General features: G+C 40.6%; 1 protein-coding gene across 4 annotated transcripts in view; it reads left to right on the forward strand.

The window, feature by feature from the left end:
* The window catches only part of RAB3GAP1 (RAB3 GTPase activating protein catalytic subunit 1), a 2,239,542-nt gene that overhangs the window by 526,272 nt on the left and 1,697,814 nt on the right, over positions 1 to 15,456 (forward strand). For 3 of the 4 annotated variants that reach the window (XM_044074944.1, XM_044074942.1, XM_044074943.1), the window contains one exon: positions 14,628 to 14,727. In XM_044074944.1, coding sequence (XP_043930879.1) covers positions 14,628 to 14,727 — 100 coding nt within the window. Of the gene's footprint in view, positions 1 to 10,415; positions 10,516 to 14,627; positions 14,728 to 15,456 lie in introns of all 4 variants that reach the window. The other variant, XM_044074945.1, reaches the window with a different exon arrangement.

Here is a 15,456-nt window from a genome sequence, read left to right on the forward strand (position 1 = left end):
GCCCAGGAGAACCTGGCAGATGCCCAACAACAGGAAAAGGTGTGATATGACAGGAATGCTCGAGCTAGAGAGTATGCTGTGGGGCAGCTGGTAATGGTTCTCATTCCTGTCAGACACACCAAGCTGAAAGCAGCTTGGGAGGGACCCTACAAGGTGGTAAGAAAGGTAAGTGATGTTAACTACATGCTGGAATTGCTAGGCAGGAGGCAGGGGCAGAAATTGTACCATGTTAACATGATGAAACCTTAGCATGAAAGGAGGCCCTTGTGCTGAGGATTTGCAGTGGTTTGCAGGAGGAGTCTGAGGGAGATCCGTTGACTGATCTCAGTGAGGCTTGGACTGACACCTCAGTGGAAGGGGTAGCAATGCCCCAGCAGATATCTCCTATTCAGTTTTGAGAAATCCGAGCAGTGTTACAAGAGTTTGGGGGCATGTTCACTGGCAAACCAGGGTGCACCCACCTGGTGCAGCACCAGGTGGATACAGGACCCCAAAGGCCTATTAGGCAGGCCCCTTATAGGGTGCCTGAGGGAGTCACACAGACTCTGAGGGAGGAGATACAGGAGATGTTGGAACTAGAGGTGATTCAAGAGTCTAACAGTCCCTGGACTTCCCCAGTGGTGCTGGTGCAAAAGAAGCATGGCAGCACCAGGTTGTGTGTGTACTACAGGAAATTAAATAGTCACACAGAGTCAGATGCTTACCCTGTACCTAGGACAGATGAGTCCCTAGAGCAGCTGGGTGGGGCTAAGTATCTTACAACCATTGATCTTACCAAGGGTTACTGGCAGGTGCCCTTGACTCCCAGTGCTAAAGAGAAGTCAGCCTTTGTGACTCCTTTTGGCTTGTATGAGTTCACAAAATGCCCTTTAGGATGAAGAATGCCCCAGCAACTTTCCAGAGGCTGGTAGATCATATCCTGGCAGGAGCAGGAGGGTTTTCCCTTGCTTTCCTAGATGATATTGACATCTACAGCCATTCCTGGCAAGAGCACCTTCAGCATGTCAGGGAGGTGCTGGGCATACTATAGAGGGCAGGGTTGCTCATTAAGCCCAGCAAATGTCAGGTGGGTATGGCAGAGGTCTCCTATCTAGGACATAGAGTGGGGAGTGGTAAGATCATGCCAGGACATGTCAAAGTAGAAGCCATTCAGGCATGGCCTGCACCTGTTACCAAAAAGCAGGTGAGGGCATTCTTAGGTACAGCAGGGTACTACAGAAAGTTCGTCCCCAGTTATAGTACCATAGCTGCTCCCCTCGCAGACCTGACAAAGAAGAGCAGGCCAGATAAAGTAGTGTGGACTTCAGCATGTGAACATGCATTCCGCGAGCTTAAGGAATCTTTGGGAGGGACCTCTGTGTTAGCCAGTCCAGATTACAGCAAAGAATTTGTTGTGCAGGTGGATGCTTCAAACCCTAGGGTGGGGGCCGTACTTAGCCAGATTTCTTCAGAGGGAGAAGAGCACCCAATGGTTTATCTCAGTCGTAGGCTCCAACCCAGGGAGGAATGCTATACAGCTGTAGAAAAGGAATGTCTAGCCATAGTGTGGGCACTTCAGAAACTTCAACCTTGTCTGTATGGAAGAAAATTCACTAGTGACAGATTACAACCCCCTAACATGGTTACACAGAGCGAGCCAGCAAAATGCCAAGTTGCTAAGATGGAGCCTAGGGTTGCAAGCATATGATATGTCAGTGCAGCACCGCAGCAGGTTTAGCAGTGCCAACACAGATGGGCTCTCAAGACACAGAATGGGGTAAGGTATACTCAGATAGACCTAACCCTCTCAAGCATCACTTGAAAAACTAGCTTGAATAAAAAAAAAATTTTAAAATTCTCCGGGGGGTGGTGGTGGGGGGTTGGGCTACCAGCCTAGCCAGATAGAATTTTGTAGATAATTCTGTCATTTGTAAATATTAATGTAAGCCACAGGCTTGTTCTCTTAAATGTGAAAAGACTGCATTGGATATTGAACTGCAAAAATGTAACAACATTGCACTCTGCTGTAAGAAAGCTAAGTCAAGCATTTTAGGACTGTCTTTGATGTCAAAATTCGGAGCCGATATGTCTAGAGGGAGGCATCCTGTCTATTGTTTTAAGACCAGAGTTAATGGCTAGAATTTGCATGTATAAACGTCCTTTATTGCTCTGGTTTCTGATCAGGTGTAAAGAATGTAAATGTAGTTTCTGTTAGCCTGGGAACACCAGTGAAGTGTGGAGAATGTTGTCATGTGAAGCAACTCTGTATTATCAATTTACAGAGAGAGAATCAGAGAGCGCAGAGCATTTTGTCTTGAGAACATCCAAAATCACCAGCACTGCTTTGCTCTATATGTAAGTTATTTAGACCGGTGTTTTCTCTTAGAAATAGCTAGGAATTAGGAAGATTAGATTGTGTTTTTCTGTGTTGATGTTAGATCTTTTCTGCTGTATTATTTTAAGTATTTCTCTGTGATCTCTGAGCTCTTGACTAGCACTGTGTAGTATGAAGTATTGTGTTGTGTTTTTATTATTTATTATTAAATATTTTTAAACCTTTCAACTGTGGCTGTTTTGTGTAGAGATAATTTAAGTTCTAAGAGTACATTGCATGCTTATAGCGATACTGTACCAAGTCACTCTTATAAGCCTTGACTGTTCAGTCACACTTACCATTTGGATAATAATATTGCACAGTAATAATTGGACACCCTTTCAGAAGGGCCTTTGAGTAGCTGATATTAGTGGGTGGTGGCTGCTAGTACTACCTTTTAGAGTGGGCAGAAAAGGGGCACAGCTGGAGAACCTGTGCCAGCCTTTCCCAGGTGTATCTGTGTGGTTGTATATAACACATCTCAAAGTGTGTGTGTGTGTCAGCTACTTGGGCAGGGACACAGAACACTGGTTTGACAGAGAGGATGATAGAGGTTTTAGCTTGCCCACTAGGCTGAGGTCTGGAGCCTATAACTGTGCCAGTGGGGAGTCTTATTGGAGACCAGGTGAGAAAGGGAGAAACCAGCACCAGACTGTGTGTGCTCTTAAGGGAAATTGTACTTTACTGTGTGTGTATTTGTTATCCTTTCCCTATATGGACGCCCCTCACTGGTGAGGATTGAGGCTCCTTGATTACTGGGCCAGGGCACGGGCATCACAGGCTCCTCCTCTTCTCTTATTGGTGGTTTCCTGGGCAGTATAGCTTCTGTGGTGGTTTCTTTATTCAGAACCTGCTGAAAGTACTCCTTCGATCTGCATTGGATGTCCTGTGGACTGATGAGCTGGTTGTTGCTGGCACCCCCTTATGAAGGATGTGTGACTGTCTTCTTTATCTTTCTGTGTTTGCCTTACAACCTGATATAGTTTCTTTGTGCCATCTACTGACTTACTTTCTAGAAGCTGGTAGAGTGCCTATGGTGCCTTGTTATTTGCTACTGCAACTTCTTTATTAACTTCTTTGTTAGTCAACCAGTATTCCTTCCTAGCCTGGTCTGTCTTTTTGGTCTCCCACTTTGTCCTGCACTCCTCCTTTCTTTTGATGACTTCTTGGCCTTCTGCATTCCACCACCAGATTACCTTATGTACCTTATTTCCATACCTGCCTCAGCCATATATCTATTCCGTAGTCCTCACACATGCTGTTTTGAAGTGCTGCCATTCTGTCATCTCCACCTATTTCCTCCTCTTATTGAAGTGCTAGAGCCCTGTGTAATTCCTTGAATACTTGTGCTTTCTCTCCAGTCAACTTCCATGTCTTCAGCTTAGTCTCTGTTGACCTTTGAGCGTTCTCTGACCGATGCTTGCAACTGATTATGGCACCCTGTAGTTTATGCTGTGGGCCGACTGTTTCACTGGGGTTGACTTTATAATCACTGATTCTATACCAGTGCCTTTTTGTTACTGGGAGGAAGTCTACCTGAGTTGCATGTTGGCCAGTCTTGTATGTGATCTTGTGACTGTCTCTCTTTCCGAACCGTGTGTTGGCTACTGTCAAGGTGCCAGATAGAAGGGCTTTCTCTCAACTACTGGGAAACAATTGTCATTTTCCACCATTAAGGTTTACCTTAATCCCATCATGAAACCCATTCTTCCAAAATAAGTACCTTATTTTTTTAAAGCCTAACAAAACCAGCCTTTGAGTTCCAGTTTTCAGTTTGTCCTGGGAAAAATTGCAGTTGTGGCTTACCATAAGAGTAGATGTCCTTACTTTCACTGTTGCAGTATTCATGGGATCTGCTGCCAAGGATAGCCTAATGTCTGGCCAGTGTACCAATGCCTTTACATTCTACATCAGGCATATGCTTCTCATGTAGGCCATAAAGGTGATGTATGCACGCTCTATACTCTGAACTGAAGTGCCCCGGGAGAACTAGAATAACTCCAAGACAAAGAAGAGCATGCATATCCAGAGGAAAAAAGGATCAGAAGAGAAAGACAAAGACAATTTGTCCAACAAAGTGTTCTCAACAGAAGAAAGAGAGAAAATGGGACAGGAAGGAGGGACTGAATACTGTAGCAGTGAAAAGGACATCTACTGTTCTGATAAGATTTTACAAACTTTGCTCCTTCCTTATCACTGTTGGAATATTCATAATGTGGAGATTACCGATGCTTTTGCAAAGGGTAGGAGGAGGAAGGCACAGAGGAACCCTCCACAAGCCCATAAAGGATAGCCCTGGAAAATCATGCCCTGGCTCTGGAAATGACATTCAGGTTGTAATGTTTAGTAAAGGTATGGACAAAGGACCAAGTAATAGCTTTAAGGATGGATCTAGTATCCAAACCTTTGAAGAAAGCTCCAGCAGAGGCTATTGCTCTTGTAGAATGAGCTTGAACTGAAGCAGAAAGCCGTTAACCATGAAATAAATGGTCTTAGAAATCCAAGAGGAGAGAAGAAAAACTGCAGAACTGAATATCCTGGTATGAAAAGAAACAAAATGTTGTCAGATTTGCGGATAGCTTTTGTCATATCCAAATAATACCTGAGTTGTCTATGTAGCTCCAAAGTGTGAAAGCCTTCTTACTAGCAGATTGTTGAGAAGGAAGAAAGTTGGATAGAATGATTATGCGACAACTCATTGACTACTTTGGGCATAAAAGAAGGTTTGTACACAGAGATACCCTGCCCCTATTTAAAAACAAAAAGGGAATAATCGCCATTGGATCTTGAAGCTCAGAAACTCTCTTGGCTGAAGTAAGAGCAACCAACAAAACAGCCTTCCAGGTGCAGTGATGCAGAGAAGAAGAAGCTGTCTCAAAAGGAGCCTGAGTCAGTTTTTCAAGGACAAAGTTAAGGTATTAAGAGGGAGGAATAGTTTATTGGGGTGGGGGGGGGGTAGGCTGATATTAAGGATGCCTTTAAGGAATTGTTTGACCTCAAAAGGAGAGGCCAATCATTGGGTCAAGGACAGACAGGCAGAGGTTGCTAACAAGTGAGTTTTAACAGAAGACTATGCTAGGCCAGCATGGATCAGTTCACACAAATACGACATGACCATAGGGATCCTCACTGAGAGGAGATCCCTGTGGTGCTTGAGACACCAAGCAGAAGATTTTGAAACAGGTTGGATGGAGTTTTGTTTGTGGGGTGTGGTGGACAAACATTTTGAAAGTTGCTAGAATAAAATGTGTTACAGACCAGCGGTGGTGGTGCTGTGGTAACGTTGTCGCCTCACAATAAGACGCTGTCCGGTTTGATTCTCAGCTAGAGTGTCTTCTGCGTGGAGACGTGTGAATGGGCGTACCTTAGTTGAAGGTTGTGCGTCAGGGCTGGTAACTCACCACGTAAAAATCAACTACCAATCATTAGCGGACCGGAGTTCTGCTGTGGCGACCCCTAACCGGGAAAAAGCTGAAAGACACCACAACAACAACAATACATTTCACTGCCTAGTCCTGAACTCAGGCCGCTGTGCACTACAGTCAGAGAAACATACCACTGTGTCAAATCAGCAGTTTCCTGAAAGATAGGAAGACTGAAACTTAAATGGCTATCATTTAGTGAATTCAGTTCTCACTTCTCACCATAGCTCTGAACCTCTTAGCACAAAAAACCTGGACAAAGCCAATAATGGGGGGAATACAGCCCCAAAATTGGGACAAATTTCAAATACTGATCTTATAAACTTAGAAAATTGCAAGAATAAAAGTTTTTGTGTTACCATTTATTTTCTGAAGAATATGAAGTCTGTAATTCAAATCCCTATCATTATTTAGTGAATTAAATCCTTTAGGGCGGCGCAGTGGTGCAGCGGTTAATGCTGTCGCCTCACAGCAAGATGTTCTCCGGTTCGATTTTCGGCTGGGTTGCCTTCTGTGTGGAGTTTGCATGCTCTCCCTGCGTTTGCGTGGGTTTCCTCCGGGTACTCCGGTTTCCTCCCACATTCTAAAGACATGCTTCTGGAGCATTTCTCCCCGGGCCTCTGCTGAAAACAGGATCTGTGGAACCTAGTCAGACTTTCCCGGTCTACAAATGTTAAATAAATAAATTTATTATAATAAAAAATATATATTTTATTATATATAAAAAATAAAATAGTGATTTGCCACAAAAATCCTGAAAACAGATTTTATGAGGAACAGATCAAAATATGAGTCATGAATTCACGAGTGGTGGTGGCTACGGACTTTAGGCTCTTTTTACCTTGTACCCAAGGTACAGGGCTTGAGCCTCAGTACCTCTATGGACAGTCCATAACACACATGACAAAACCAGGCTGGCATTTTATCTCCCAGTAAAGTTTCAAGACAGTGGTTTATAATGCTGTGTCTGCAACACTGACTGGATATCATCTGATATCCCTTTCTTACTTCTCCACAGTTGCATTTGTGCACTGTTATCTGCAGTAACGTAGGAATCCACAGACTTGTTAGACTTTATTTTCATTCAAAAACTTTAGTCAGCTGCAATAATTAACTGAAAATAACAGCAATAGATGCAGTTAGTTTTTTTTGTTATTGCTCTATCCATATGAAACTTCCATTTATTTTGTGTGTGCAACTGCTATACTGTTTTGCTTAGCATCAACAGATCTTTTAAAAAGTAGTTTCCATTTATTTATTCATAAAAGCTTGTGGTTAATGTCCTGCTTTATCATAGAATGGTATCCTCACAGCATTGGTATGACTGTTGGTAGCCAGTTTTAAGGTAGACTTTATCATTTAATGTTCGTTGTCTCACTGGATGAATGTTTCATAACTGAGAGTTCTGTATCCCATTCAAGTTAATGTTCAAGCACTTTACAGAACACACACTTAAGCAATGCTATATAAAATAAAAACAAGCACATTTCAGAAAAAAAAGGAAAAAAAAAATTGTAAAGTCATTTTCTAAGAAATGCCAAACAAAATCGATCGTACATTCAAATAACTATATATTAGTGTGAGGAAATACATGTAAGCAAGAGCTCATATAGGCACTAGCTATTAAAAAAAAATCACAATAATATAGAACCTAAAAACTGGGCCAAAATTCAGCAAGTTGTGGCATGCAGTCTTGAAGTTAAGAATTGTACCAATGTTACAAGCCCACCACATAGTCTATAGCAACAAGTAGTAGCAAAGACAGTGGCAAAGAGCTTTAGTCTACAGACGCAAACCATTTATGACCAGCAATCAAACATCTGCCTCATGTAACAGCAGTCTGAAAACAAATTCAAAGAAATGGCTTAAGTAAATTACACACACACACACTGTTCGTTCACCCTGGACTTGAGAATCCATTTGAGTAACACTGTTTGCTCACAGAATAAATAAAAAACATGTAGAATGGCAGAATATATGAATAAAAAACATGTTTCCTACTTGTTCGTTCACCCTGGACTTCCCGGTTCCCGCTCATTGTCACAGATAGAGATTTCATTCTGGCCTGGACTTGAGAATGGGAGAATATAAAACTGTTTACCCGACGAATACATGCATTTCAGTACTTGTTTCCTGCGCACATTTCCAGCGAAAGCACATTCAAAGTCTGGATTCCGGAAATGTGTGCAATGAGCCCTTGAGCTCAATTCTGACATGCGGGTAGCCCTGACGGAGCTGACGTCATTGCGCACGTGATGACATCAGCTTAAAACCAGGAAAAAATAAAAATAAAACAAGCTGGGAAAAAGTCAGAAATGAAGGGGTGCCACTCTGGAATCGTAACACCCCATTATTTGGACCCTAAAACTCAATAAAAAACAAGTAATTTGGTACGGTTGGGAGGTATGGCTTATCGTAGGACATTCATACTGATGTTCAGCTGCAGCGTTCTGACTATGGAGCATGTATACATCACCTTTATGCCTTTCACCTGCACAGGGAGCATACACCTGATGTACAATGCTAGGAAGATGTAAATATTTTGTATACTGGCTGGACGTTGGGCTTTCCTTTGAGGGGAGATCCCATAAGTTATGAATAATGCAACAATGATAAGGAAGGACATCAACTATTGGAGCGCAAATCATATGTGTCTAAACCATATGCAGTATTTCATAACCGAATGACATTTTCTGCTAATGCTTCCTTTCTGCAGAAAATTTACAAATGCTGCCTTGAATAAGAAGATGTAGAATTCTTCCTTTTTTCTGATCCTTGAAACCGATAGGTGGTTATTCACTGCACAATTTTTTTAAAATACAGCTATGCTTGCATCTGTAGGTTAAAGGTTTTAAAGTCTTGCTGTCTACTTTGCAGTTATTAAGCTGGACGTTACTACTGGTAAACTATTTTAGACTGAATAACAGGTTTCATAGCAGTGTATTATAATTCTACAGGTAAAGCAGCCCAGGATCCCTTTAGGACTTTGCTGTTGAACAGACTTAGGTTTATGATACACCTTTACAAAGCATTAAAATTGGATTGCTAGAGAGAGTTTCATGACAGTGGTCTTCAATGGGAAGTTGATTGTTGCATTCACATTCCATTTGTGTTTTACCCTACTAAATAATTACTTTGAGGGCATCAAAGAAGAAGAGGCATTGTTTTATAGTTTATTGCAGTACTCAGGCATGAAAGTAGATGAGATGATTGAACTGAATTGTGGTTATCTTTGGATGTTAGGTAATCACCACCATCCTGTTGTTATTACAAGAGAGCTGGGATAATTTTTAGTGTTGCCTGTTGCTGATTTCTGCTGTGTATTTTTGGGGGGGTTAAATGTTGCCTAAAGCCTTTGGCCTGTTTAATTAGCCTGCTGTGTAAGCATTTAGCTTATAGTGTGATTTTATTAGGTTTAAACACTGTACCTGTGTTTTCCTGTATCTGGACTGAAGGGCCTGCTGATGGGTTTGTTAGTGAAGTGCAGTGTATTACCACCAAAATGTATGTTGAATTCTTCTCAGTGGAAACACTTTTTGTTTTGTGACTATGAGCTGGAAAGCGGGACAGAATCACCTTACTATGCGTAGTGCATATGAAACAAAGGCTGAGCATCCACATGCTGTGTTGGACATAAACCTCAAATTTCTGGAGATGCAGTCAGTTTCTGACAAACATGTTGGATTCAGGATCTGGAGGTTTTTTGAAAAAAGTCAGAACCAGTACTTCCATTCTGAGCAGGGCAATAACTCATTGACTTAAAAAGTGTGAGGACAAGGATGATTCAGCCATCTGCTGTTACAGCAAGTATCTTACAGACCTGTGCTTCATTGTAGATTGTCCATCTTTTTTACAAGGAATGTGTACCAGTACCTGTGTATAATACCATAAATGTTCCATATGATATGAAAATAGCAGAATTTATGGTGCTGTTGTTGAATTACCACACAGTCACCTTTAGCTTTGTCATAGATTTATTTTCTGAACAAGACACACCATGCAACAGTGCCTCTTTTTAGAAATGATCCCACTGCATTGGTCTGGTTAAGTGACTTGCTACGAGGCATTAGTTATGTATGCAGGTAGACATAGAGAGAATTAAACTGAGAACTGCAAGATTAATTTTGATATCAGCTCTCAGCCTTAATATGCTGTGCTCTACTATCAAACTAACAGAATAAGAGGTGAGACTGTTCTAATTTAAATAGGCTTTCTGATTGTAATGATTGTAAGTAATACATTTATCAGCAAAAACATTTTTTATTTGTTTAGGAAAATTACCGCAGTTCTGTTTTTGTATATTTGAAGAATTTTCTAAGTACAGAGAGTTCATTCTACATTGAAAACTTATGTTAGCATGCTATTCCAACATGATTCCCCTTGGTAAGTCTAGTATTCAGATGCAGAGAAAGGAAGGTTATGTATTAACTTACAAGTGTTTTATTTTCTGGCTTCTTTGTTGTTAAGAAACTGAAAACCACAGACTACAAAGCATTGTTTTTGAACATATTTATACGCGTGTGTATGATACAGATTTGTGTGTATGTGTGTTTTCAAGTGAGATTAAAGGCAACTGGCAAGGATTGTTATCTCCTTCTTATGATTGTTTACATACATCTTTTTTTTTAACTTTTCTCTAGGGGTGCCCACTAACTCCTTTGCCTCTTGTGAGCATATCTATTCGGTTCACTTATGTTCTTCAAGATTGGCAGCAGTATTCTTGGCCTCAGCAACCACCAGGTAGAATCAGTTATGGATAACATCAGTGCATTCTTCTGTTTCTCTTAAGTTCATTTCTGCAGTTCAGAATACGTTTGTATGTTAAGTAATTTGCTATCTGTTTGCATTATCAAACCATGTTATTTTATTAAGTCGTATGATTTTCTACTCCATCAGTTTTTCTGTGTTTTTCTGTCCATAATGTGTTATGTGTTGTTCTTAGAAATCATGAGAGATTTATTGTCTAGCTGGAGTGTGACTTTAAGACTCAAGTCCACTACAAGCAGGTGCACATATAATTAAAGAGCGAGGCAGAATCTGTCTGGTGTCCCTTAATGCTGCTTAGCTGTATGTTCTCATAAACTGGTAAATGTGCTAAGGCAATTCGGTCTTTAATGCTTTCAAATGCTTCCCAAGCACCATCCCTTTCTGGTCCTATTGTCTCTTTCTCCTCTTTTTTTCTTTTTCTTCTCATCACTGAAAGTGTTTGGTTGAATTCAGCAGCTTCAGGTTCCATTGAAAAACAGCTGACGTTCCCTTCTTCCTGTGGCAGCTGTTGTGAGTGTAGGTTGATGACCTTCTTTGCTACTTGTTTTTCTCATTTTTTTCCCTTGAAAATTGAGACTTGTCTGTTTTCTTTTTAAGTATTTTCTCTTTCTTTTTGTGCAGTCATAACCTTAGTGGTTTTATCCTTTTGTCTGTGCTCTGCATTTTTTCCTCTCTTCCTTGCTGGCTAGTTCTGTTGTTTCGTATAGCCCATTTACCTTAGCATAGCTGCAGCATGCATTTTGAGTTTGTCTTGGTAACTTGTCTTTTTCCTTAATTGACCTTCTGTCTGCTATTCAGCTTCATCACTTTTGTTGTTTATTTACTACTGTGTATGACAGTTAATTTGGGTCTTTGACCCTTCTGGCTGTTTTTATATTTAGTTGCCTTGCAGTTACGCCTTCCTTTACAGGGACAGGTGGACAAGCATCTTTTTCAGAGGTGGTGTCTTCAGTATTCCTTTCCCAATTGGTTTTTGAGACCTTCTTAGTGCTTTGTTTCTCTTCTGGATTGCTTGTTTGTTTTCCAGCTTGAGAGCTGCCTGGCTTCCTCTGCAGATTTTATTCCTCTGTCTTCCAGTCAGGGATCTGACAGAGCTGACAAGATTTATTCTAGGGGTACCTTGCAGGGATGATGCTTCAATCCCTCCTGTCTATCATCTCTTTGGGAGGCCTGCATGTAGATAAGATACCAGCACATCCTTCTGTTGTGTTTTATTTGGGCATTTGGAGTTGTTTACTTCTGAACTGTGAGTACAAGAATACCAGTTTTGCACCCTGCTTTCCCTGGAGAGCTAATTTGGTCTCCCTGACTTGAGTAGGTTGGTTTCAATAATCCCAGCACATTAGGCTTCTTTATTATTACTTCAGCTGTTGTAGTTTTGCCTCAGTCTGATCTGATGTTGACCCAAGTAATTAAGCATATCTTGTATGTACTGAAGTCGTAACCTAGTGTTGGACCCTGAAGACCTTTTTCTGACTTTTCTGAGCATGTGCTAAAACCATCATAGGAATGTGGAATCATGCCTAGGTCAGCATTGAATGCTGTTTACCCATCTGGAACAAAGGCCTGTCATTCCAACACCAGCAACTGATGGGTGGAGTGAGGGCCATACACTCTGCTGTAGAGCAAGCCTTCAGTCAGTTTTCTACACTACTGCCATTACATCTCTGAAGCCTAGATCTCTTGTTAGGCCTGTTGACTGCAGTAATCATTGGATTCAGATAGTGTATTTCAGATGTCTTTAACTTCAGAACCTTGTTTTTAGGTGGTGAGTTAGGGTGAGGATGGGTCTTTGTCCTCACTCTTTTCCATTAGAAGATTAAAACTTAGGTGAACTTTTGCAGATGATATGGCAAGAGGTAAGTAGCCAATTAGGAGTCTGGCGGCTGTGTGGCTACTCTGTAGGTCTTTCTGGCAGTCCTCATGGGTGATTTAGCTGTCCTGGTCCGCCTACATGTTTGGGATTAACAGGAGCATGATCCCACCCTCCCCTAAGGCTCAGGTACAATATCTACATCCTGTTGGATGTTGCCTGAACGTTTAATAGAAATGCCTCCTTTCAAGAATACTTAGCCCCAGATTTCATAATCATATTCCTTTCTGTAAATACCTGCTATACTGATCTCTCATGTACCATCTGTAAACAGCTGGCATGCCCCAAAACATTTGTACTCTTCCATCCAACTCCTTATGCTGTCCCCACTACTCCTCTGCCTGGAAGAGACCCTAGATTCACAGTTCCCATATATTCAGTCTGCATTACTTCCCTCATCATTTGCAGATGCCACTGTTTAAGCTTAGCCTTGAATTCTTTGACTTTTAAACTTTCAGCACAGCTGAAAAAAACTGTCTACATTTTAATCTGCAGCTCCTTACACTCTATAATTGCATCCTCAAACTACAGTCTGTGTTGAAAATCACTTCTGAAAAATGTTGAACAGACTTAGGTTTATGATACACCTTTACAAAGCATTAAAATTGGATTGCTAGAGAGAGTTTCATGACAGTGGTCTTCAATGGGAAGTTGATTGTTGCATTCACATTCCATTTGTGTTTTACCCTACTAAATAATTACTTTGAGGGCATCAAAGAAGAAGAGGCATTGTTTTATAGTTTATTGCAGTACTCAGGCATGAAAGTAGATGAGATGATTGAACTGAATTGTGGTTATCTTTGGATGTTAGGTAATCACCACCATCCTGTTGTTATTACAAGAGAGCTGGGATAATTTTTAGTGTTGCCTGTTGCTGATTTCTGCTGTGTATTTTTGGAGGGTTAAATGTTGCCTAAAGCCTTTGGCCTGTATAATTAGCCTGCTGTGTAAGCATTTAGCTTATAGTGTGATTTTATTAGGTTTAAACACTGTACCTGTGTTTTCCTGTATCTGGACTGAAGGGCCTGCTGATGGGTTTGTTAGTGAAGTGCAGTGTATTACCACCAAAATGTATGTTGAATTCTTCTCAGTGGAAACACTTTTTGTTTTGTGACTATGAGCTGGAAAGCGGGACAGAATCACCTTGTGCATATGAAACAAAGGCTGAGCATCCACATGCTGTGTTGGACATAAACCCCAAATTTCTGGAGATGCAGTCAGTTTCTGACAAACATGTTGGATTCAGGATCTGGAGGTTTTTTGAAAAAAGTCAGAACCAGTACTTCCATTCTGAGCAGGGCAGTAACTCAGTGACTTAAAAAGTGTGAGGACAAGGATGATTCAGCCATCTGCTGTTACAGCAAGTATCTTACAGACCTGTGCTTCATTGTAGATTGTCCATCTTTTTTACAAGGAATGTGTACCAGTACCTGTGTATAATACCATAAATGACCCTTGTTCCATATGATATGAAAATAGCAGAATTTATGGTGCTGTTGTTGAATTACCACACAGTCATACAATCACCTTTAGCTTTGTCATAGATTTATTTTCTGAACAAGACACACCATGCAACAGTGCCTCTTTTTAGAAATGATCCCACTGCATTGGTCTGGTTAAGTGACTTGCTAAGAGGCATTAGTTATGTATGCAAGTAGACAGAGAGAGAATTAAACTGAGAACTGCAAGATTAATTTTGATATCAGCTCTCAGCCTTAATATGCTGTGCTCTACTATCAAACTAACAGAATAAGAGGTGAGACTGTTCTAATTTAAATAGGCTTTCTGATTGTAATGATTGTAAGTAATACATTTATCAGCAAAAACATTTTTTATTTGTTTAGGAAAATTACCGCAGTTCTGTTTTTGTATATTTGAAGAATTTTCTAAGTACAGAGAGTTCATTCTACATTGAAAACTTATGTTAGCATGCTATTCCAACATGATTCCCCTTGGTAAGTCTAGTATTCAGATGCAGAGAAAGAAAGGTTATGTATTAACTTACAAGTGTTTTATTTTCTGGCTTCTTTGTTGTTAAGAAACTGAAAACCACAGACTACAAAGCATTGTTTTTGAACATATTTATACGCGTGTGTATGATACAGATTTGTGTGTATGTGTGTTTTCAAGTGAGATTAAAGGCAACTGGCAAGGATTGTTATCTCCTTCTTATGATTGTTTACATACATCTTTTTTTTTAACTTTTCTCTAGGGGTGTCCACTAACTCCTTTGCCTCTTGTGAGCATATCTATTCGGTTCACTTATGTTCTTCAAGATTGGCAGCAGTATTCTTGGCCTCAGCAACCACCAGGTAGAATCAGTTATGGATAACATCAGTGCATTCTTCTGTTTCTCTTAAGTTCATTTCTGCAGTTCAGAATACGTTTGTATGTTAAGTAATTTGCTATCTGTTTGCATTATCAAACCATGTTATTTTATTAAGTCGTATGATTTTCTACTCCATCAGCTTTTCTGTGTTTTTCTGTCCATAATGTGTTATGTGTTGTTCTTAGAAATCATGAGAGATTTATTGTCTAGCTGGAGTGTGACTTTAAGACTCAGATCCACTACAAGCAGGTGCACATATAATTAAAGAGCGAGGCAGAATCTGTCTGGTGTCCCTTAATGCTGCTTAGCTGTATGTTCTCATAAACTGGTAAATGTGCTAAGGCAATTCGGTCTTTAATGCTTTCAAATGCTTCCCAAGCACCATCCCTTTCTGGTCCTATTGTCTCTTTCTCCTCTTTTTTCTTTTCCTTCTCATCACTGAAAGTGTTTGGTTGAATTCAGCAGCTTCAGGTTCCATTGAAAAACAGCTGACGTTCCCTTCTTCCTGTGGCAGCTGTTGAGTGTAGGTTGATGACCTTCTTTGCTACTTGTTTTTCTCATTTTTTTCCCTTGAAAATTGAGACTTGTCTGTTTTCTTTTTAAGAATTTTCTCTTTCTTTTTGTGCAGTCATAACCTTAGTGGTTTTATCCTTTTGTCTGTGCTCTGCATTTTTTCCTCTCTTCCTTGCTGGCTAGTTCTGTTGTTTCGTAT

This window comes from Protopterus annectens, chromosome 6.part0 (genome assembly GCF_019279795.1).
Source record: "Protopterus annectens isolate FY-2018-M chromosome 6.part0, PAN1.0, whole genome shotgun sequence".
NCBI lineage: Eukaryota > Metazoa > Chordata > Ceratodontiformes > Protopteridae > Protopterus > Protopterus annectens.